General features: G+C 34.5%; 1 protein-coding gene across 1 annotated transcript in view; it reads right to left on the bottom strand.

Moving 5' to 3' along the window:
- Window positions 1–16,609, bottom strand: part of LOC138711926 (cytochrome P450 6j1-like) — a 101,726-nt gene extending 85,117 nt beyond the window's left edge. The window contains exons 1-3 of the mRNA XM_069843226.1: window positions 15,939–16,609; window positions 8,873–9,146; window positions 839–942 (exon numbers count right to left, since the gene is read on the bottom strand). Coding sequence (XP_069699327.1) covers window positions 839–942; window positions 8,873–9,146; window positions 15,939–16,461 — 901 coding nt within the window. The 5' untranslated portion in view covers window positions 16,462–16,609. The remainder of the gene's footprint in view (window positions 1–838; window positions 943–8,872; window positions 9,147–15,938) is intronic.
- Between the last annotated feature and the right edge of the window lie 3,426 nt (window positions 16,610–20,035).

The following is a 20,035-nucleotide window of genomic DNA, read 5'->3' as shown; positions in this document are numbered from 1 at the left end:
TTGTCTACACGATGAAACCATTTATTTTTGTCAAATTCTCTTAACATTTGAACTATTTAAAATCCTTATACCTTTTCTGTATTAGTTTTATGATCCTTCGAAGAGTAAACTACTGTTTTTTCGTGTATATAATTTCTGTTGTTCTTATTCTTTGTGCATCGGAAGCTCACTAGAAGATTCAGACCCTGAGTGAATTTGAGGTATGGACCCTGTAATTTGTCTCCATAGTGAAAAATTGTAAAATTTTGAGGATATTCCGCAAGATTTCATTCTGAATACTGTTTATTCCCTAGACGAGAGGCTACAAATGATAGAGGATAAAATATCTTACTGTTTTGAAATTGATTTATATCTGAATAAACTTCATTTATAATGAACAAAACTGTAGCATTATTTTCCTGTAAACTTGCTTCTTAACAAAGAGGACTTTGAAAATTGTTCTGACTTTTGAATAATTCTATACATTTCCCTTCTAGTTCACCTTGTACCTCTTTATTCTTAACACTTTATACCTCGAAACCATTAATGATTTGTGTGTATGCATTTAATTTCTGACCTTCTGTTCTCAGTCGATCAGTAAAATGAGTTCGGTTATTTATGTTATTGACTCCAACGAATAGGATAGGGAAGGATTGTATATCCACCTTCGAAACGTGATATGTTTTATATTTTATCAGCAATGAATTGAAGCCCATTCCAAACTACACTTCAAAAATGTTTAAATGATAAGCCTTGTTTCAGCATATAATAAACTATCGAGATATCTAAGCCATTATCGAAGTAGGCTCTTAGCGACGACATACATTTAAATAAGTTCTCAGTGTGGTGAGACACTTACTAAAGACCTCCTCAGTTGAATGACCGCGTGTCATTTCTCTGCCCTTCCTCCGGAGTTCCATCAAGCAGTCCAAGAAGTCGTTTCTGATGATTCCATATTTCTCCCTGGAAAACATACAACGTAATTGTTACTTTAAATATATTTTGACTTGTCGAGATCACAATGTCCGTGATGAGGTACTATGATATGTATGGAGGGATAGGAGATTGAATTTGTATGAAAGTTCAAGAATTCAGAAAGGAAATATAAAATGGACACTTCACAAATAAATACGATACAGGATCTGGTAGGGATTATTGCTTAATGTGTCTACGAGGAATATATACAATTCTTAGAGGGAAAGGCGAGGTGAATTAACTTCCCTGTATATATGTGTATTTATATGTATTTGCAGTGTCGGAATTCCCTAATGTCATCGATATTAGAGACTACTATGTGCTAACAATCCTCACCAACTAGAAATCTCCGACTGATGCATCCGTTTAACAGGGAGCCTAACTCACAAACTGTCCTCCATAAGGACTGGAAGTACTCCCAGGTGATAATGAATGTAGCAAAAGAACATCTCCAACTTAAGGCCGGTTCCCACGGTGCTTGTTTCTGTGATGGATTCCAAGCTGGCAGCGCTGATGGCTGCTCTGCATGCTTACTTGCTGGTTGCTGTTTAGGTGGCTAGCTTGCGCTTTCAGAATAAGAAGGCATATAAGGCGGAGCTAGTTCATGCCGGTCTATGTCGACTACCCAGTGACAGTGAGCGGTGTTGCCTAGTTAAATCGTCGCGAAGTCTCGCTGATGCGTCGCGTATTAGTTTCTTTCTTGCGCGCACAATATTTATGGCTAGGAATGAATTTTAAGCTACGCCATTCGACAGAGCTTCGAATTCTGAATTCAACTGTACAAGAATGGCAATTATATGTCAACTGGGTCGCGTGTTATCGTTTTAAGACTAAACAGAGATATCCAACCTACAATATACAGCATATTTTGCTCTGAAGTCCCTCTCTGTAAACGAAGATAGATTCTGTTTATTTTCAAATTCAGATGTGAATTGTTTTCTCTTGTGTAGTGTGTAACTTACCGTAACAATGTCTCTTGAAGGTATTGCAAGTGACTCTGGTGTTTCATCTGTTACACTCAAAAGGATAGTTCTACACTCACAGGCAAGGAGTATTGTATTTTCTGTATATACTGCTTATGATGCAGTGCGTGTCAGGTTTTCACACACAAATAATATGACTGCAGAGGCGTGTGGTTTAGAAGTACATACTGTACGTTATCTTGTATTCTCGGACAGGGCACAGAGACAATTCAAATAGGTGGTATACCTGTATTTATCTCTCCTGGAAAATAATACAAAACGACGATTTTCAGAATCGTGCAATACTTCAACGTACGATATTTTAAATATACTATATTAGTAGAGCTAGTATGTGTTAGCTGTGCCATTACAGAACGTGGAAAGCAAGAAGAAAACTGAGAATAACCACAGATACGATTTTCACTTTTCATTGGAACAAGATGAAATATTGCTTAAACGTATGAGATACTTGGTTGATATTGTAAACATAGACACTCCTGCCTCGTTTTCGATGAATTATACGACGAGTATTAACAAAATTCTTTCTTAAGAGCATTAAAAATATTATAAGATGAAGCAATTTAATTACATTTCACTTATAAAATAAATTCAAGCATTCAAGAAACGAGGACATTCTATAATTCCAAAACTCAATTTATGTTTTAAAAACCTTGCGTTATATAGAATATACAGTATTACATTTTATACGTTTTTCTAATATACAAATTTACCTTCAATATATTAACGATATTATTGTGTTACGGTTAAATTCACGACTATATAACTACCTTCACTCGTATGCTTATACTGCCACAGGTCAGAGTGATAAAACATAGAACCCTGGACTTCTAGATAGGTGTAAGCTTGAGGATTAAATTAAATTAGATAGGCTTGATTTAACAAAGTAAAAGAAAGTAATTTTCAATTTCAATATGAGTACTGAATTACGTCTAAATATAAACAGATATGCTTATATTCTTATAGCCCCACCCCATATGATTAATTGAAGAATATGTTAGAATCTTTCGGATCGAAATTTGATTTAATCCACCAATAGATCCAATAATAACTGATATGGATTCTTAGCCGGACTATAGAACCCTGGACCTCTAGACACGTAAAAGTTAGAGAATAAAATAAAATTAGATAGACTTAGTTTAACAGGGAAAAATAAAATAGTCTACAGTTTCAGTATGAGTACTGAATTATGTATGAACACATATTATAGCCAGATTCGTAACCAGAATATAGAACCCTGGTCCCCTAGGTAGGTATAAGCTACAGAATTAGATTAAATTACGTAGGCTTCATTTAACAGAGGAAAAATAAAATATTTTTCAACTTCAATATCAATACTAAATTACCTTTCTACAGATATGTTTACGTTTTATTATCGCTAGATTCGTAGACTGCCCCTACAAACAAACTGTATCTCATCTTTCCTCTGGAGAAATAATCATATAATAAATTCAGCTTTGCTGTACAAGGAAGTGTGAGACAGAATTAAGACATTCTTTCTCACGCATTAGCAAAGTAAATTTCTACGTATCTGTCACTTTATTCGCAAGCTAGTGACGCCAAAGTCTACTGATCTGTGAAGCGAAGAAGTAATAAAAATTGGGATGAAAATTACTTCAGTAAGATTAATTATATTTAAACATTACATACAATGAAGGAACAGATCTCGACCCGTCCTCTCGCTGCAACGAGCGTCCTTATCTGTTATCTCTGTCTTCCACGTCTTGTGCACCGTGCACCGTGTGACAATGTCGTATTGCTGCTAGCACTCAATTGGCGTAGGCCATATGCCTTCTTATTCTGAAACCGCTAATAGGTTGCTTCTATTTTTCGTGTTCGCTTGCAAGCTGGAACCAAAGATGATATAGTATCACCGTCGAAATCATGTTACCTTGTTCGTTGTTTTTGTACTAACTCTGTTTTTTTCTGTATTCCTTAGTTTCTAAGAAACAGCAATTAAATATCGGACTTTAGCCGTTTTACACTTCCGGTTTAATTACCTTGTTACGACATTATTACCTTTTTACGACATTATTGTTAAGGTTAATGTAGGACTTTAGTTGTTTTCCACTCATGGGTTAGATGATTTCTCAATTTGAACTATGAAAAGAGCCAGCTGCAACAGCAACCAGCATAGTAGCAAACACGGGAGCCATCGGTGTACCTATCAGAGCATCAAGCTTGCTGGCCAGCAAGGAAACGAGCAACGAAACAAGCACCGTGAGAACTGGCCATCTTCATTCAGAATCACCGAAGCTTGTACGCCATCCTGTAGCGTGTCCTTTTTGTAAGATAAAATGAGAGAAAGACTAACGTTGAAGTGGAGTGTTAGCGAAGTGAAATAGCAAATATTGAAGGAAACGGGAGATCTTCTGAAAGCTCATCCTCAGATCTTGTCTAGCATATAGAGATGGGGAAAGTATATTTTCTCGTAACAGTTCCAACTGTTCCAGTTCCTTGAAAATACTAGGTTCAAAATAACAGTTCCGAAATAACAGTACCATATATAACTATACAGGCGCATAGTGGTATCTTGGAAATTGTACGTATTATTAGTATCTAACGGAACAGTAGTATCTTGAGCATGTATGTATGACTAGTAGGTATGCAATATGATGTCATTAATGAGCTGAGATGTGAATTCGTGGAAAAGAAATATTTTTTCATACTAAACTGAACTGAACAAATAGATTTGTTCGAAACAGGAGATTTAATGTAATTTTAAATTATTAGTAGGCCTAAATTGGTCACGAAATTGAATGGAACCCAGTGATAAATAAAAACTAAACTATTCTTCCTCTTCTGTCCAGCTCAAGTTCACAGTGGTGTTCAGTTTCTAAAAAAAATTAGTAAATAGAAAGCTATAATAATTTCGGCTGTGCTAAAATTCATAATACCTTCATGAAGAATAATATTCTCACTGTAATGACACAGGAAAATTTACAACCTTTGTATTTTTGTAAATAAAATATCTTCACTATTTTCTGCTGTCTCATTAAGGTTAAAATACAGTCGTGTTTGAAGAGAATTTAGTATAATATTTCAAGAATTGGTAATGTAATTAAAATGGAAAACATTAGTAAATAAAGCTTAATCTATATATTTTCATCTTTCTTGGTAAAATTCACAATACAGTGACTATACCCAAATAAAGACATTATGTTAATATTGATAGAATCGTATACTCAGTAACATCAGTTTCAAGATAATTTGTACATTATTTTCGAAGAAGTTCTTCGTGTCTTCACTATTTATCTTTTACTTTAGTTTCTAACATTTCTTTCAGTGTGATGAAAGGATTTCCAATTCTACATCCAATCAGTGGTTCGTGGGTCCGAGCCATCCAATAATTTGTCGTTTTATCATTATTACTTATGACATTTATTTATCTCAATATATATATCTCAGGTGTTTGAGCCCACCCAGTGTTTTCCAAAAGTTGGCGCCACTGCCTCCAATAGTGCCAAACATGTTCCGTTCTGTGGAACAGGCGTAATGATACCGTAGTTCCAGAGTGAAACGAGTATTTTGTAACAGCAAGTATTTCGTATTAGCTCAGAACAACACTTATTTTGGAATCTAGTATTCCAAGATGCTATTATTTTTCGGAACAATTCCAAGCAAGGAACAATTACGTTATTTTTCCCCACCTTTACTACCATAAGCATTACTCCAGTCAACGCTGCTGATTGAACCCTAGTCTGCCGAGTGTTAAGGTCTAGTGTTCAGCTAAATGAGAGGGCAGAATGTTGTTTGGACACTGTAATAATTATTGTATAGACCTAATCAATTGATTATGGAAAGGAATACAAAGAAAGAAAGTGTTTTTCAGTCATACTCTCAGCGTAGGCTATGTCTTGTAGGAGCAGCGGAAATAGAATGGGATTCCTTTGGTAAGATGATCTGAACTTATAGAGGCACGGCTTAAATTACAAGAATGTCCAGTAAAGAACGGAAGGAAAGTTGTCATATTATTCGTAATAAAATGGAGAAGAATTGTGTTGACCAAAAAACCAGAATTTATAAAAATTAATATATCACTCTAGTATTTTATATTTTTGGGTTCTTAGACATCACAAATGCGCATGTTAAATTTTAATGTCATCAGTTCAACAAATATTGCGTTGGTGTGTATAGTAGCCAACTTAGCAGATACCTTGGTATATTTGAATACTCCTGTCACTAGGCTTCAAGGTTATTCGTCCAATGGCAGGACCCTTAAATTGTCCTTATTCATCCCAGCTGTAGGAGCGGGCTCATAGTTGTTGTAGACCACTTAGTTCGTCAGAATGTACGATAGGCGATGGATCCACATTACACTCTTAATGAAGGAGAATTGTTGGGTGTCATAGGGGAACCAGAATACCCGGAAAAAACCACGGACTGCCCAACAAAAGTTATAAATTCAGGATAGAATGGGACTTGAACTCGAGTCCCTTGGTTTATAAGCCCAGGTCGCTAGCACTGAGCCACTGTGGCTTTGAGATAGTTATGTAAATATTTACGTTGAACTTAAGATTGAATCAGTAATTAAATAATTGTGGTTATGGACAAACCGAGTTAAATACAGTGTATAATATCTGAACACAGGAGGAATTAATTTATGGAGTTCACTGACGAGTTACTGCCAAAATTAAAACGGATATCGGTTAGCAGCTGTGTGATTCAGTGCCTGGCTTCAGAAATTACTTATCTGAAGACTCGATAAGTCAACAACTGTACCTGCGGGAGAGCAAGTTGCACTTATGACTACTTATGGAAACATGTTTTCAAATAATGTACGTACAATAGATCAATTCTGGGTGATCGTTTTTCCTGATTCTAAGGAAGTATGTGAAAATAATAAGTTACTGTATACAGAGTAGAAGTAAAATAACTCTGCAGATTGAAAGGGACGATAAAGTACACTTAAAGAAAACCTATATTGTATTTCGTGATTAAATGCACGGTTAATTAGAAAATTAAATTGGAAGTTTCAGCAGTCTGGCAACATCGCCGCTAATACTAGCGTCTTTCCTCTCGTAATAAAGATGTAAGAGCTCAACGAACTCAGATCTGTCGCTGCACGCAAGTCTCCCTCTGTCGCTACAACGTTGCCATCTGCTCGCATCGTTCAGAGGCTTGAAATTAGAGGTTTTGGAATTAAATTTACACGAAAACCTTCCACGTACTGAAATACTCTAGAGGGGTGAGAAATTCCTTATTAGATTTTATATCGATATGGACAACAATCACCATCCTACTCGCAATAGTTATCGAATAAGAGGGTGTTAAACATTTGGGACAATTTTTTTTTCCCGAGAAAACTATTAACTTTCCACTAATATGGTATTACACTTTTTTTGTTATATACAACATGAGCTATTGGTTCTGAAAATCTGCAAGGTTATTTCACTTCCACCTTGTATGGTCCCCTTATTTTCCACATATCTTTATGGAAATACACTTAGAAATATAGTTGCATGAAGAACAAGTTCAGAATCTAGTTGCGTGAAGAACAAGCGTAGGAATCGGCACGATGTTGATCCAGATTTGAGACTGAAAATATATCATATTGAAGCTGATGTAAAAGGAATTTTTCACGACAAGAAAAGGCATGATCCCTTTCACAATTAGGTAGAATAGCTGTAGATGTTATATTTCGTTCACTTATAAGTTAGTGAAGTTAAATTTGTCTCTCCTTTTCTAAATAAATCATTTTCTTCCCTAAAAATAATGCTTCGTATGGGTAACTACCGCACAGGTATCAAGATTTTTAAAAGCAGGGCGTCCATGATTTAGTTTTTGACAGAAGCCCACAGTCCTTAGCTAATTAGGAACCTTTGCCATTGACAACCGAAGCGTTGATGAAACGAACGATCAAGAAAATGTAGAATATATGTAAGATTGATTGAAACAGACAGCATGATCTAATTCTAAATAGTTTATGATGGTGATTGTTTCATAGTTAACATAATTATTACCTTTTCTTAAGATTCAAATTGTTGTAACGAATTAGATTGAAATTCGGGCTTAGAAATGTTTCAAGAATGAAGACCGTCTGTGTCAGTATAACTTTGTGAATAATAAATTCTTATTCGTATATGGTGATTCACGAGGATTTACTGTCCTTTACGGAGCTTATTTCCGAAGACATTCTGAGCAAAAAATGTCATATAAACATTTGTCCTAATCTCTATATTTTCAGAATTACACTAATTTTAAATAGGTTGCAAAATACCATTATTCTTGACTTTCAAGAGTAAAAGAATATTACAGATAAAGAATGAACTATTCAGGAATATAATTTCTTTAATTAGCTAATATTCCGAAGCTACGAATGTGTTGTGAATTCCATAGTTGCTTCGTCAGAATATTTTTCGATTTTTAACTACAAAATTACATTTTCTTACACATTTATCACAACAGTTGTTACAAATCAAATTCTTCAAGACTGTACATTAGGATGGATAATTAAACTGTAAAGAATCAAGTTTCTAAAGTCGTATGATTTGTAACAATATTTGTGTTAAGTGCATAAGAATAATGTAATTTTTTGTTAAAAATTGAAAAACAAAATCTGTACAAAGCAATTAACAACACATTTTTAGCTTCAGAACACTAGACAATTAAATAAATGACACTTCTGAATGGTTCATTCTATATTTGTAATATTTTTCACTCTTAAAACTAAAGAAAAAAAGAAATTTTACTAACAATTTCAAATTAGTGTAACTGAAAATATTGAGATTATTGCATATGTTTATATGACATCTTTTGCTCAGAATGTCTTCGGAAATAAGCTTCGTAAGGAACGGTAAATCCTCGTGAATCACTCTGTATGTACACCAAGCTCGCCTTGGTTTCGTATGACGTTTTCATTCTACTAATTCTCCAGCATTTCGTCATTCCGGCCTTTACAATTTGAAGAATGTTATATGAATATTGCAATGGCTTACCTGTATTCCACCGTACTCCAAACTGTTTTCCTTAGAAAGTTGGCGTACTCATCGTCCACAAACTTTAGTCTGAAGAAATTTTGAAGATTTGGAGCAAAAAACATGAAAAGACCAGCAATACCCTTAAGGAGAGTGTTCTCGAAGATTTTTCGGAAGTTCCCCCTGATCTCTGCGTCAGGGTTCTTCAGCGAGTTGCTCTCGATACCAAAGGCGCAGGACGAGATGACGTCTGTCGTGTATTTGCACATCGTCTCCATGGTCTGCACAGCAGAGCCTGAAAGCGACCATACATTTTCATTTAAAGCACGAGGAAATGTCAGAACCAGAACCAGACGAAAGATGAAAGTAGATCAAAGCGTGAAGCAAGATTCTCACCACCACCACTATTATTATTATTATTATTATTATTATTATTATTATTATTATTATTATTATTATTGTCAGCAGCTCTTTTTAATTTTGTGCATTCAGTATGCAGAAAAATAGCAGTGATTTTTTTTGCATACGGAATTAATGTGCACAATGTACTCCTAAGTAGCATGTTATTTGTGAATGATCAGCTAATTTACCCTATATCAGAGTCAGACAGCAGCTTATAATCACCAAAAAATATGATCATTTACAATTTCAGAATTTACAATATTAAAATCTAAAGCATTGAAATTTTTAGGAGCAGACCATCTAAAATCTGAGGTTATATTGATAAAATATTATTACAGAATGCATAAGTTGAATACTGAGGTTGCAATATCTTACACACAACCACCGGCGCAGCTCAAGAAGTAGGCGCTCTTGTCTCCTAATTCGGAGGTGTGCTTCGGCGTGAGTTCCATTTCAGTTTGGGTTGACTGTCCCGTTCGGTTTTCAGAAGTTTTCCCCAAATGCAAGGCGAATATAAGGTAATGCTTCTCGACTTCATCTCTCCAAATATCATGCTATCGCAAATTTTGTCGAAGCTAAAATAACTTCGTTGTTGAAACGTGTTATTAAGTAACATATTAATGTATCTTATACATATTATTATTATTATCATCATTATTATTATTATCCAAAACTGGTTTAACAATGTGTACACATCTTCCAGTGCCCAATACTATAGTTTTCGAAAATTAATTTTACACATTCTCTCCAATCTTCCTGTTAACCCACTGTCATTATTATTATTATTGTTATTATTATTATTATTATTATTATTATTATTATTATTATTATTATTAAGCCTTATGAGCTATGAAAGGCTGCTGAGTTTGCAATATAGTATCACTGCACGCACCCTGTGGAAGGAAATTATATAATTAACAAAATAAACAATTTCCAGAAAATGTGTAGAATTTGTTGTACACTTGAAAAACAAAACAATTTTTGTTAAGTTTGTTTATCTATACTTTAACATCTGTGGTCATATCGCGTGCGTAGGAACTTTGGGTGTATCAATAGGCCGTTTTTGCTTATTGTTGTGTTCCTCTTTCTAATGTTACTAGTGGCTTGTGCAGCAAATGCTGCTGCAAACTAAGTTCGTTAGACGTTCAAATAAAAAATTTTCAGATTTATTTTCAATGAAGAATACTTGTCTTTTTGATAGTTATTTGCTTCCATAATAATGAAACATGCTCCCTCTGAATGGATTTTTTAGGCCAAATACTTTTTCTTGAACCTATCCAACTTCAGTTTTTGAGTTTCAACGCGAAAACGCAAGTATCAATGTCAGGACGATAGCAGTAGCTATTTCAGGTCATTGTGGATTGTAGGCAAAAGTTAAAAAAATGTCAGGTTTGCTAAGCTTTCGAATAATAGCATTTTCTTGTAGAACTTGAAATGTAGAGCGTAAAATCATTTTATCCTACTAAGAGATCTTGCTGAAATGATCTGGAGACTATAAAATTTTCTAGGCCTCTTATTTTATCAGTAAGTAATACCTTTTGATCTTTCCTTAGGAACTGTAATTTTCGCGCTCTCTCGAGCCAATACTGAAGACAATGACACATATCAATATCTATACTACACCGCCATTAGGAACTGTAATTTTTGCGCTCTCTCGAGCCAATACTGAAGACAATGACACATATCAATATCTACACTACACCGCCATTAAGTATATGAAAAAGACCCAACCCCACTGGGCTAATAAGTATAAAAATATTTGATTTTTAATAACAATATTATTATCTTACTTAAGTTTTGTAGTTATATATAGCAGCCACTCAGTAAATTATAGAAATGAAGATCTAAATTAAGAATTCTCTATATTTACTTACATAACCACAAAACGTTTCACTTTCATGTCATCAATATAGCATCAATACTATGTACAATTAATAAAAAAATAGATGCATCATGATATTAACTATAATAATATTTAATTTCTAATGGTAATAATGTCATCAAACTACCTCAAGTTTCGTAGATTTGAATATCCAATACACAGCTGTACTCAGAAAATTATACACTGCAGAATCAGTTTTTAATAACAAATTGAATTGAGCTCTAAATATGTCGGCAATCTGCAGGTCATGGCCTTCGTGTAATAGCCTATTGTTTATTGTAGTGTGTGTTTTGTTCTGAAATTCAATCAAGTCGGCCGTTATTGAATAAAATTAGTTCTCAAAACTGACAACAGATGGATTTTGGAAAATAGAAAAATTATGTAGGAAAATTGACATTTCACTGAAAACTACTACTTTTCCGAAAAACTTTAGGTTCCAAGCTTCAAAATGAGGGGCCATTTATTAAAATCCGTTCAGCCGTTTTCCCGTAATTTCCATTACCAGTTCAAATTATATATATAGATGTGTTATAAATGGCTAGTATTCATCTGATTTTATATTTTGATTAATGTTTACGATATTGGTTACTGAGGCGGTAATGAATCATGGTGTGTAAATATCAAATCTGGCATTTATGAATGATGAATGAGAGAAACCATGAAAAACCCCAGTCAGATTTGCCGGCCACGGGGTTTGAACCCGGGACCTCCCGAATACGAGTCTCAACCGTTACCGTCTGAGCCAACTCGCTTGGTTAAAAGAAGGCATTAACAGAAACCCTGATCAAAAGCTTAGCCATCCTTCTTTTAACTTATGGGTGCGAGAATTAGTCTCTAAACAAATACTAAGAGAAAATTAGAAAGCAATGAAATGAAATTCCTTAGAAATGTATCAATAGCTGGGTTATACAATATTAAATCATTATATAAATTAAGACTTGGACAATTTTATGATTTTAGTTTGCTGAAATTTTTATGAACGTATCCAAAGAATGGAAGTACACAGACTAACAGAACTACTTCACGACTATCGGCCGAGAGGAAGACGAAGAGCCCGCAGGACAGACGATATAATCCTCTGAAGAAGAATAAATATTGGAATTTTAAGGTCCAAACAGCAATATGCCCTGCTTCGGTGGGGATACTGTCGCAAAGGAAAAATCTCTAAAATATAGATTTATTAAGTCTTTACTTAATCGATATAGGGGTCATTCCATGTCAAATCATCCAGAAATTTACAAAAATGACATCCTTCCTCACCGATTTTCTTTAAATCTTGAGAATTGAAGTATTACCTAGATATATGAACATTCCCAAAATTTAAATGAATTTGGTTGAATAATTCCAGAGCTGGAATTGAAAGAAGTCATAGATGCACATGCTCAGTTTTATAGTATTAAGTGACCTTCTACCAGACATAAAATGCCATATCTCCCATAGTTTTTGCAATAAAACTTTGATCTTTTTTGCATATGAAGCAGGAAAGTATACATTTTTAAATCTATGTGCTACATATTAAATATCTGTAATTCCTTGCTCAGGAAATCATTAACTATAATACCTCCAAACAAATTAAACGAATATTGTATGTGATTTTTTTTTAAATATTGCCTCCCCATGGATTACCTTGAAATTTTAACAGTATCATTACAAACCTGTGTTTATGTGACACGGAAAAAAATAGGTTTGAGAGTGTGAAAAATCTCAGTTTTAAAGAAAACATAAACGTAGTCACTTACCAGTATACCAAGCTTAATGACTATATAAGGTACATTTTATTTGAGACAATGCATTTTTCCCACCATTTAGGTTATTTTAGTTTTATAAGGCTTCATAATCCACTTGTTAATCGTATGTTTTGTTCTTGATATCCTGATGAATGAAATTAAGGAAAAAATAGAACATGCAAATAACCGTGAGAAAATCCAGCTGCTTACTCTTGTGCCACAAAGTTGGTCTCGACAGAAAGTTAGTTCAATGTTTAAATTTTCAGAATATATGGTCAGACAAGCACGAGCCCTTATAATGGAAAAAGACATTTTATCAATGCCTGAACAAAAGAAAAAAAAAAGGAAAGATTCTACCGCAGGAAAAAATTGACAAATTAGCATCAGCAAAAATTTATATGAACAGAAACGTCTGGTTTTAAGCAACTTAGCAGAACTTCACTTTCTCCATAACAATAAATTTATAAATTTGCTACTCTCCGGCCGAAATAATGTGTACTTGAAGGAACATCAGGGACACATTCTGTGTGTGTGTATGCACTATTCATCAAAATGTGAAATTGCTCCTAAATGCCATTTCTATTAAAGAAACTTATCACGATTTAATCAAAGTTATTACCTGCAACACAAATAATACAGGGACATCATTTTATTTTTACTAACACTTTTAATATTAACCTGTCTATACTTTTAGAGAACCGGAAACACAGTTCGCTACCCCCTTCCACGACTGGAGTTCGATGATAGGCCTACTGGCGTAAAACACAAACACATCACTTTATTAGGTATAGGAGGGAAGAAAAGTAGTTCGTCCATTTACGTAAACTAGGAAATATCGCAATTTTGAGTTCGATAATTTTCATTAGGTTTTTGTTTAATCAAAATGCAGTACTGTATTAAGAATAAGTGTTTTTACTCACGAACTGAGTTATCCATGCGAACGTATTCATTATGCAATGTATATTATACTGTCTACAGCACATTAGCGTACAATATAGAGAATGAAGTTCAATTGAAAAATAATCATAATATGAATATTTAAACACATTTTTGAAAATGGTGGCCGTTCATTTCGATACAGGCTTCAATTCTTTTGTGCATATTATCGCACTATAGGCTATTACATCTAATTCTAATTACCAGTTTCGTCCTTCGTACTAGTAACTCATGTTGAAATAATTCTGTACCTACTCTATAAAAGAGTACCTTACGTACTGTAAATTCAATCTTCACTTCTGCCCGACCCGCACAGATAAAATTACTCAGACATGCTATCTTATGTCCGTCCAAGTGGTTATGCCGCAGGATCGTAGAAAGGGGGGAAATCACGTGACAGTTAATTACTTAACGAGGCCCTTTTTAAGTTATTTTAACAGTTGTATAATATTACGTAAACGTCCAATTCCCAACAGAAATTAATCCTTTCAGAAAAGAGCTAAGACAGCCCAGCTTTTACAGAGGGGCGTGCAGAAGCAGGTGGGGGAAATCGGGATGCGACGTAGGCAAACGAACAGTACCTGTGCGAAAATATGATTCAATATTGAAAGCTCTTTCGTCACTGGAAAATGCGAACATATTTCTGGAACGTACTATACTCACTAACTCAATGCTGTTTACTATATGCAGCCTTGATTCTCTCTGGAGGACAGTTGGAACTTAATTAGTAGAAGGGGTGGGAGTGAAGTACATTCAAAAACTCAGGTACAATAAAAATTGAAGTAAAAATAAAACGATGTCCCTGTAGAACCTGCATGCTCCGACTTTGTGACAAATGTCCCACAAGTTCAACATTTGTGGCATAATCAGCTATTTATATGTTCATTTCTCCTATCTGCAAGAGTATTTTGTAAGTATATTTAATTAATTAGTACTTGATATTCCAGTAGTCTGAGATAATTTTCTTATGTTTTATTTTTAAATAAGTAAAGGATGTATAAAAATTAAATATTTGCTCTAAAAGTTTATTCCTCTTCTTTATATCAACATAAGATTGAATAAAATGTCAAAGAACAAATAGGCAAATAATTCAATATGATAATTTATAGAGAAAAATTGAAATTGAGATTTTAGTGAATAGTAGTTAGAGGAAAAGGGGGGTGTGAAAGGAGTATATAATATTAGATATATTAAGACTAATGAACAAATAGAGAATAGCAAATGAAATGTAGGGAAATACTGAAGGGGAGATTGACGAAGTAACAAAAAAGGTACATAGCGTAATTGAGAGTATGTGTGTAGACGTGTACTGCAAATAATGTGTTATTGTAATAATATGTTAATGGTGGACCGGATACAGAAATGTGAGGTACACCATTACATGTAAAGAAGTGCTGTGAAGAAATATATATCATATCATATCATATATCATATCATATCATATCATATCATATCATATCATATCATATCATATCATATCATATCATATCATATCATATCATATCATATCATATCATATCATATCATATCATATCATATCATATCATCATATCAACATAAGAGGAAATCACAATTGGATGAAAGGAAAAGGGTGTGCCATTCATTTCCCTAATTTGGTTTTCTTTCCTGCTGAAATAATACTATTTGTAGATTATGCAGCAATTTTTTCATACATTTTCACAGGGAGGTATGTGTTCAAAATTGAGATTGAATTTTAGTAAAAAATTGCACAATAAATTTAAAAAAACACCTACAATTTATTTTTTTTTTTGTTACTTGGTTTGTGCCTTCTTAAACTATTGGCATGAAATAATAATCAGAAAAAAATCATAAGCCTACTATTGTTTCTCTAGAAGAAACAGTTATGTTTGTAAATTTAACAATCGGCATCCAAAAAACGCATTCGATCATACTTTCTAAAATTACTGCCAATAGAATAAACAGAATGTAATAAAAGTTGCCCAGAAATCATGAAATGAACTAAAGAACAAGTGTATAAATTATCGGCTAAAAACTGGATAGGTGGGTGTCATGACCTGGATGATTTGACATGGAATGACCCATAGTGGATACAGTGATTATTTTGCACCTTATTTTTTTCCACTATCCACATATAAACAATTTTAGCTTGTTAACTCACCATCTGCTGTTGCTTTGTGCAGGTAATGAACTAGCTCCTGTGCACATGTGTTCACTATGTGAAACATTTTTTTGATCTTTCCGGACGTGAAGGTGGGCGTTACATTATTCCTTGTATGTCTCCATTTTCGGCCTTTAAGCGAGAACAAAATCTTGGCGAACATGGGGTCCAGCTTTTCGTCGACTGCGATGATGTGATCAACAAAGTGTTGTGAATCTTTCACCAGAATCTTTTTTATAAGATCTAAATCATTGACGAGTAAAGTCGGTCTGTCGAACGAGAAGATTCCAACATAAGGATTATTCTTGTGGTCATTGTAGATATTCTTCAAATGACTATTGATGTCCAGCTTCTGGAAAAATACTTCCTTGAGGTTGCCGACGAACGGCGTCGGCTTCACGAAAGGAATTTCATGTTTCTTCCAGAAGTTGAAATGACGAGTGAAGTACAAGTAAATAGCTGTTAAGATTATTGTAACTGTGGTAACGAGATTCAATATGAATGAGTCGAATAGGAACTGCATATCTGAGCAGTCCTGTAGATTCTTTATAATGTAATTGAACCGAAATAACTATATTCTAATTTAAAGTTTCAACTTAATGAGGAAAATCACTTGTCTATTGCGGTTTGTGTGTGGAATTTAACACTTGGAGAAGCTCATCGCGAAGTGACGAAACACTGAGAGGTGGCAGCTTCTCGTAGCTAGTAGTATGTCAATAAATTATATTCATGACGTAATATCTGAGCGAGATGGTACTTTGATGAGTCATGCGTGCAAGAGTTGCATATATCCATCGTAGCTCATTCATAAAACAGTGCGGTCTGGTGTGTCTGTCTGTCCGATCTTTTTTCTATCTTGTTTGTCTGATCTATCTGTGTGTGTATGTGTGTGTGTCTCTGTATTTCTCTACCTATGTACCTACCTACACATCTTATACCTCCACTAAAGTAAAAAAACATAATAACATATCCCACTGGCAATGAATAAACGTCTATGCCCGTTGTGGTATTCGAAATCACGACCGTGATTTTCATGCAACATTAAAACTGCGTACCTTGTCTGTTTGCACACAGCGGCCAATTCGTTCATAAAATAGGCAATGAAATAAATGCCCAAATAGAGGAGCCATATGTTAAGGCTGTCCGCCTTCGACCTTGGAATCATTCGGAGTTGTTAATCCAGCTAAACTGGCAGATGCAAGTGGCTCTAACTGTGTATAATTGAGTAATGCTTGACAGGCGAGTACTCGTCGCAGGGGTGAATATTAAATTTAGTGAATAGGTTAGTTCTACGAGGAACACAGTCTTCTGAGACATGAGAGTCATTTTCTCAGGGAAGACATCTGTAGTTAAATCGAAAATTGGAATATTAAGACGAGAAAGTTAATGGAGATTATGGTCAGTTCAAATACGGAAATATCAACTTACTAAATTTCCTTGTCGTTTTCTTGTATGGTGCTTGTAACACGATCAAAATTAATCATTTGAAAACAATCAAAACAGTCGTAGCTTAAAAATATGTTTCTATTATAGTCGATATGTTGCATTTTACCTACTGTTATCAGTGCGTAGTAAACCTTCTAAAAACTAGTGCGTAAAAAGTAAGTAATCACTTTAGTCACTGCTATTCATTTTACGCACTGCCATAAGTGGTGCCTTCTTGGTGTCAATTGTGAGGTTCAGACTTCAGACAGTTGACTAAACAACAACAACAACAACAAAGAAAATACATTATTCAATGTATAAACTTCATTAAAAAAGTAGTAACTATTACATGTAGGCCTAACATAAGTACGTAACAAATTTAACTTCATATTTACATTTTAGCCCGACGTTATTATAGTACTCGTTGCAAAAATATTTAACATTCAACTTTTTCTTTGATTATTGCCGGTTTAGACGACCATGAAATCGTGATCATGAATAAAACAGGCTGTAATTCCATGCATACTTATTTCTTAATGGTTTTGAGTTTAGACGGTCATGAAATCGTGATCCTATAACCTCTCCAACTTGAAATATTTATTTAATGTTAATTTGTGCTATTGCAGAGAAAACACTATGATCTTTTTGGCACGAGTGTACAGTTTGTGAAACGAGGCGAAGCGAAAAATAGAACATTTACGAACTTGTATAAAAATAACTATTGTTTAAAGACCCTACTGAGGATATGAAAATTATTGCATTAAAGAATATTTATTTATTTATTTATTTATTTATTTATTTATTTATTTATTTATTTATTTTAATTTAAAATAAAATAAAAGTACGGGGTAAGTTAGAAATAACTTGCGTTATGGATCTCAAAGACAAATATATCACAGTTGTAATGTAAATATAAAGCAGATTAACAACGGAGAATTGGAAAATCGAAGAAGAGATGGACCGGCCTAGAATAATAAAGAGGGAATACGGTACACTAAAATCGTTTAGTTTTATTCTTCATTTTGCAGTTGAAATGCCAGAACTCTTCAATGTTCTACTACATGATGCTATTAATCAGTGAGTTAATTTTAATTCTAAATAATACACAATTGAACGCTTTCATTTGCAGATGATGAGGCGATTCATATTGGCACTGAAGGTGGACCATAAAATTAAAGAAGATAATGACATTAAACAGTATACAATAGGGTAAGTAATAAACACATGGGGCGCGCGGTAGCGTCACGGTTAAGTTGTAACATTGCATGTCGAGAAGTCGCTGGATCGGTTCCCATGGATAATGGATTTTCTCCTTTGATCCAATCCTTACGGCCGCACTGTGGCCCTGGGATTAATTAGCATCTAACAGAAAGGAACATTTTCTTGCGGGTAAAGGCGGAAGGTACGCAGGATTGACGTCCCTACTGCCATAATGCACTTTGTGAGAGCCTTAACCTTTCGCCGCCATGCGAGCCTCGATGGCCTGTAATGTAGAGCTCTATGTAGACAGAGTACCGCAACTGTCTTCCCTACCGCTTGCCGACAATGCGACGGTCCGATTCTGTTCACGTGACCTCGCGCGCTTCTCTGGACCCAAAGCCCGCTAGTGGTAGCATAAGAAAACCATTGAATTCAATTAAATACCAATTTTTTTCTTAGCACCTATTACAGTCCGTAAAAAATTACAAGTTTTCCAAAACAAAATTTTAAGATTCATCACAGGACTTCCTAGAGTAACTCCTGTTAGATTGATTCATGAAGAACTAGAAATTTCGACAATTCAAGAATATATTTCAAATCAAGCCTTCTGCACGTATACCAAGTCGTACAGCAGCACAAACCTACTAATTTCTTCACTAGGAAATTACAACCCTGCATTAGACAAACATAAAATACCTAAGAGCGTACTCCACCCTCTAGCTTGGAACGACAACGTACAAGACGAATACCAACTTGAACACTAAATAACCACTTGACTCTACACACAGACAAGTCTATTAATGCACTAATAATGTTATTTCTCTGTTTCAGGGTCATCACGTTATTGGCAGCATAGATGCATTGTTCTTATTGAAAACACTTTTTCATGTACCTTTAATGTATTTGTACTTTGAATAATGATTAAACCAAAACCTCCCACCTGAACATATTCCGACAACACTATAGCCAATTGGCTTGTCGTCAGAACGACATCTCATCCTGCTCTAGGTTTTTCCGTGGTTTCCCTTGAGCAATAAGACAAATGTCGGGATGAGCCCTAAAAGAAATGGGCCACGGACCACTTCCCTTCCCCCACCCTTTCTCTTCTACTATCACAAAGAACTTGCTAATTTCTTAGATAACAATCCTGTATTATGATAATAGGGGAAAATAAATATATTGTAAGTTCACAGGGCTAACGGCTTCGAAGCTGGGTACCTGGTTCTAATGAAGTGCACTGGTAGCAATCTAAAACATGGGGGCATGAGATAGTTACTCTGCCTGCCATTAAAATTCACTTCACTAAATCCCCAAGGTAAAAAAAAAAAAGTTTAAAGGCATTTGGGTGGCAAGGATAAACCGCGTGTCCATTTAGAAAGTAAATTATCATACTAAGGACGAATTATATAAGAAAAAGGTAATATAAAATGGACAAGCTTACATTGGAGCTCTGTACTGCTGTATACTAATAT

This window comes from Periplaneta americana, chromosome 13, assembly GCF_040183065.1.
Source record: "Periplaneta americana isolate PAMFEO1 chromosome 13, P.americana_PAMFEO1_priV1, whole genome shotgun sequence".
Taxonomy (NCBI): domain Eukaryota; kingdom Metazoa; phylum Arthropoda; class Insecta; order Blattodea; family Blattidae; genus Periplaneta; species Periplaneta americana.
This window is presented reverse-complemented; position numbering and strand designations above follow the sequence as displayed.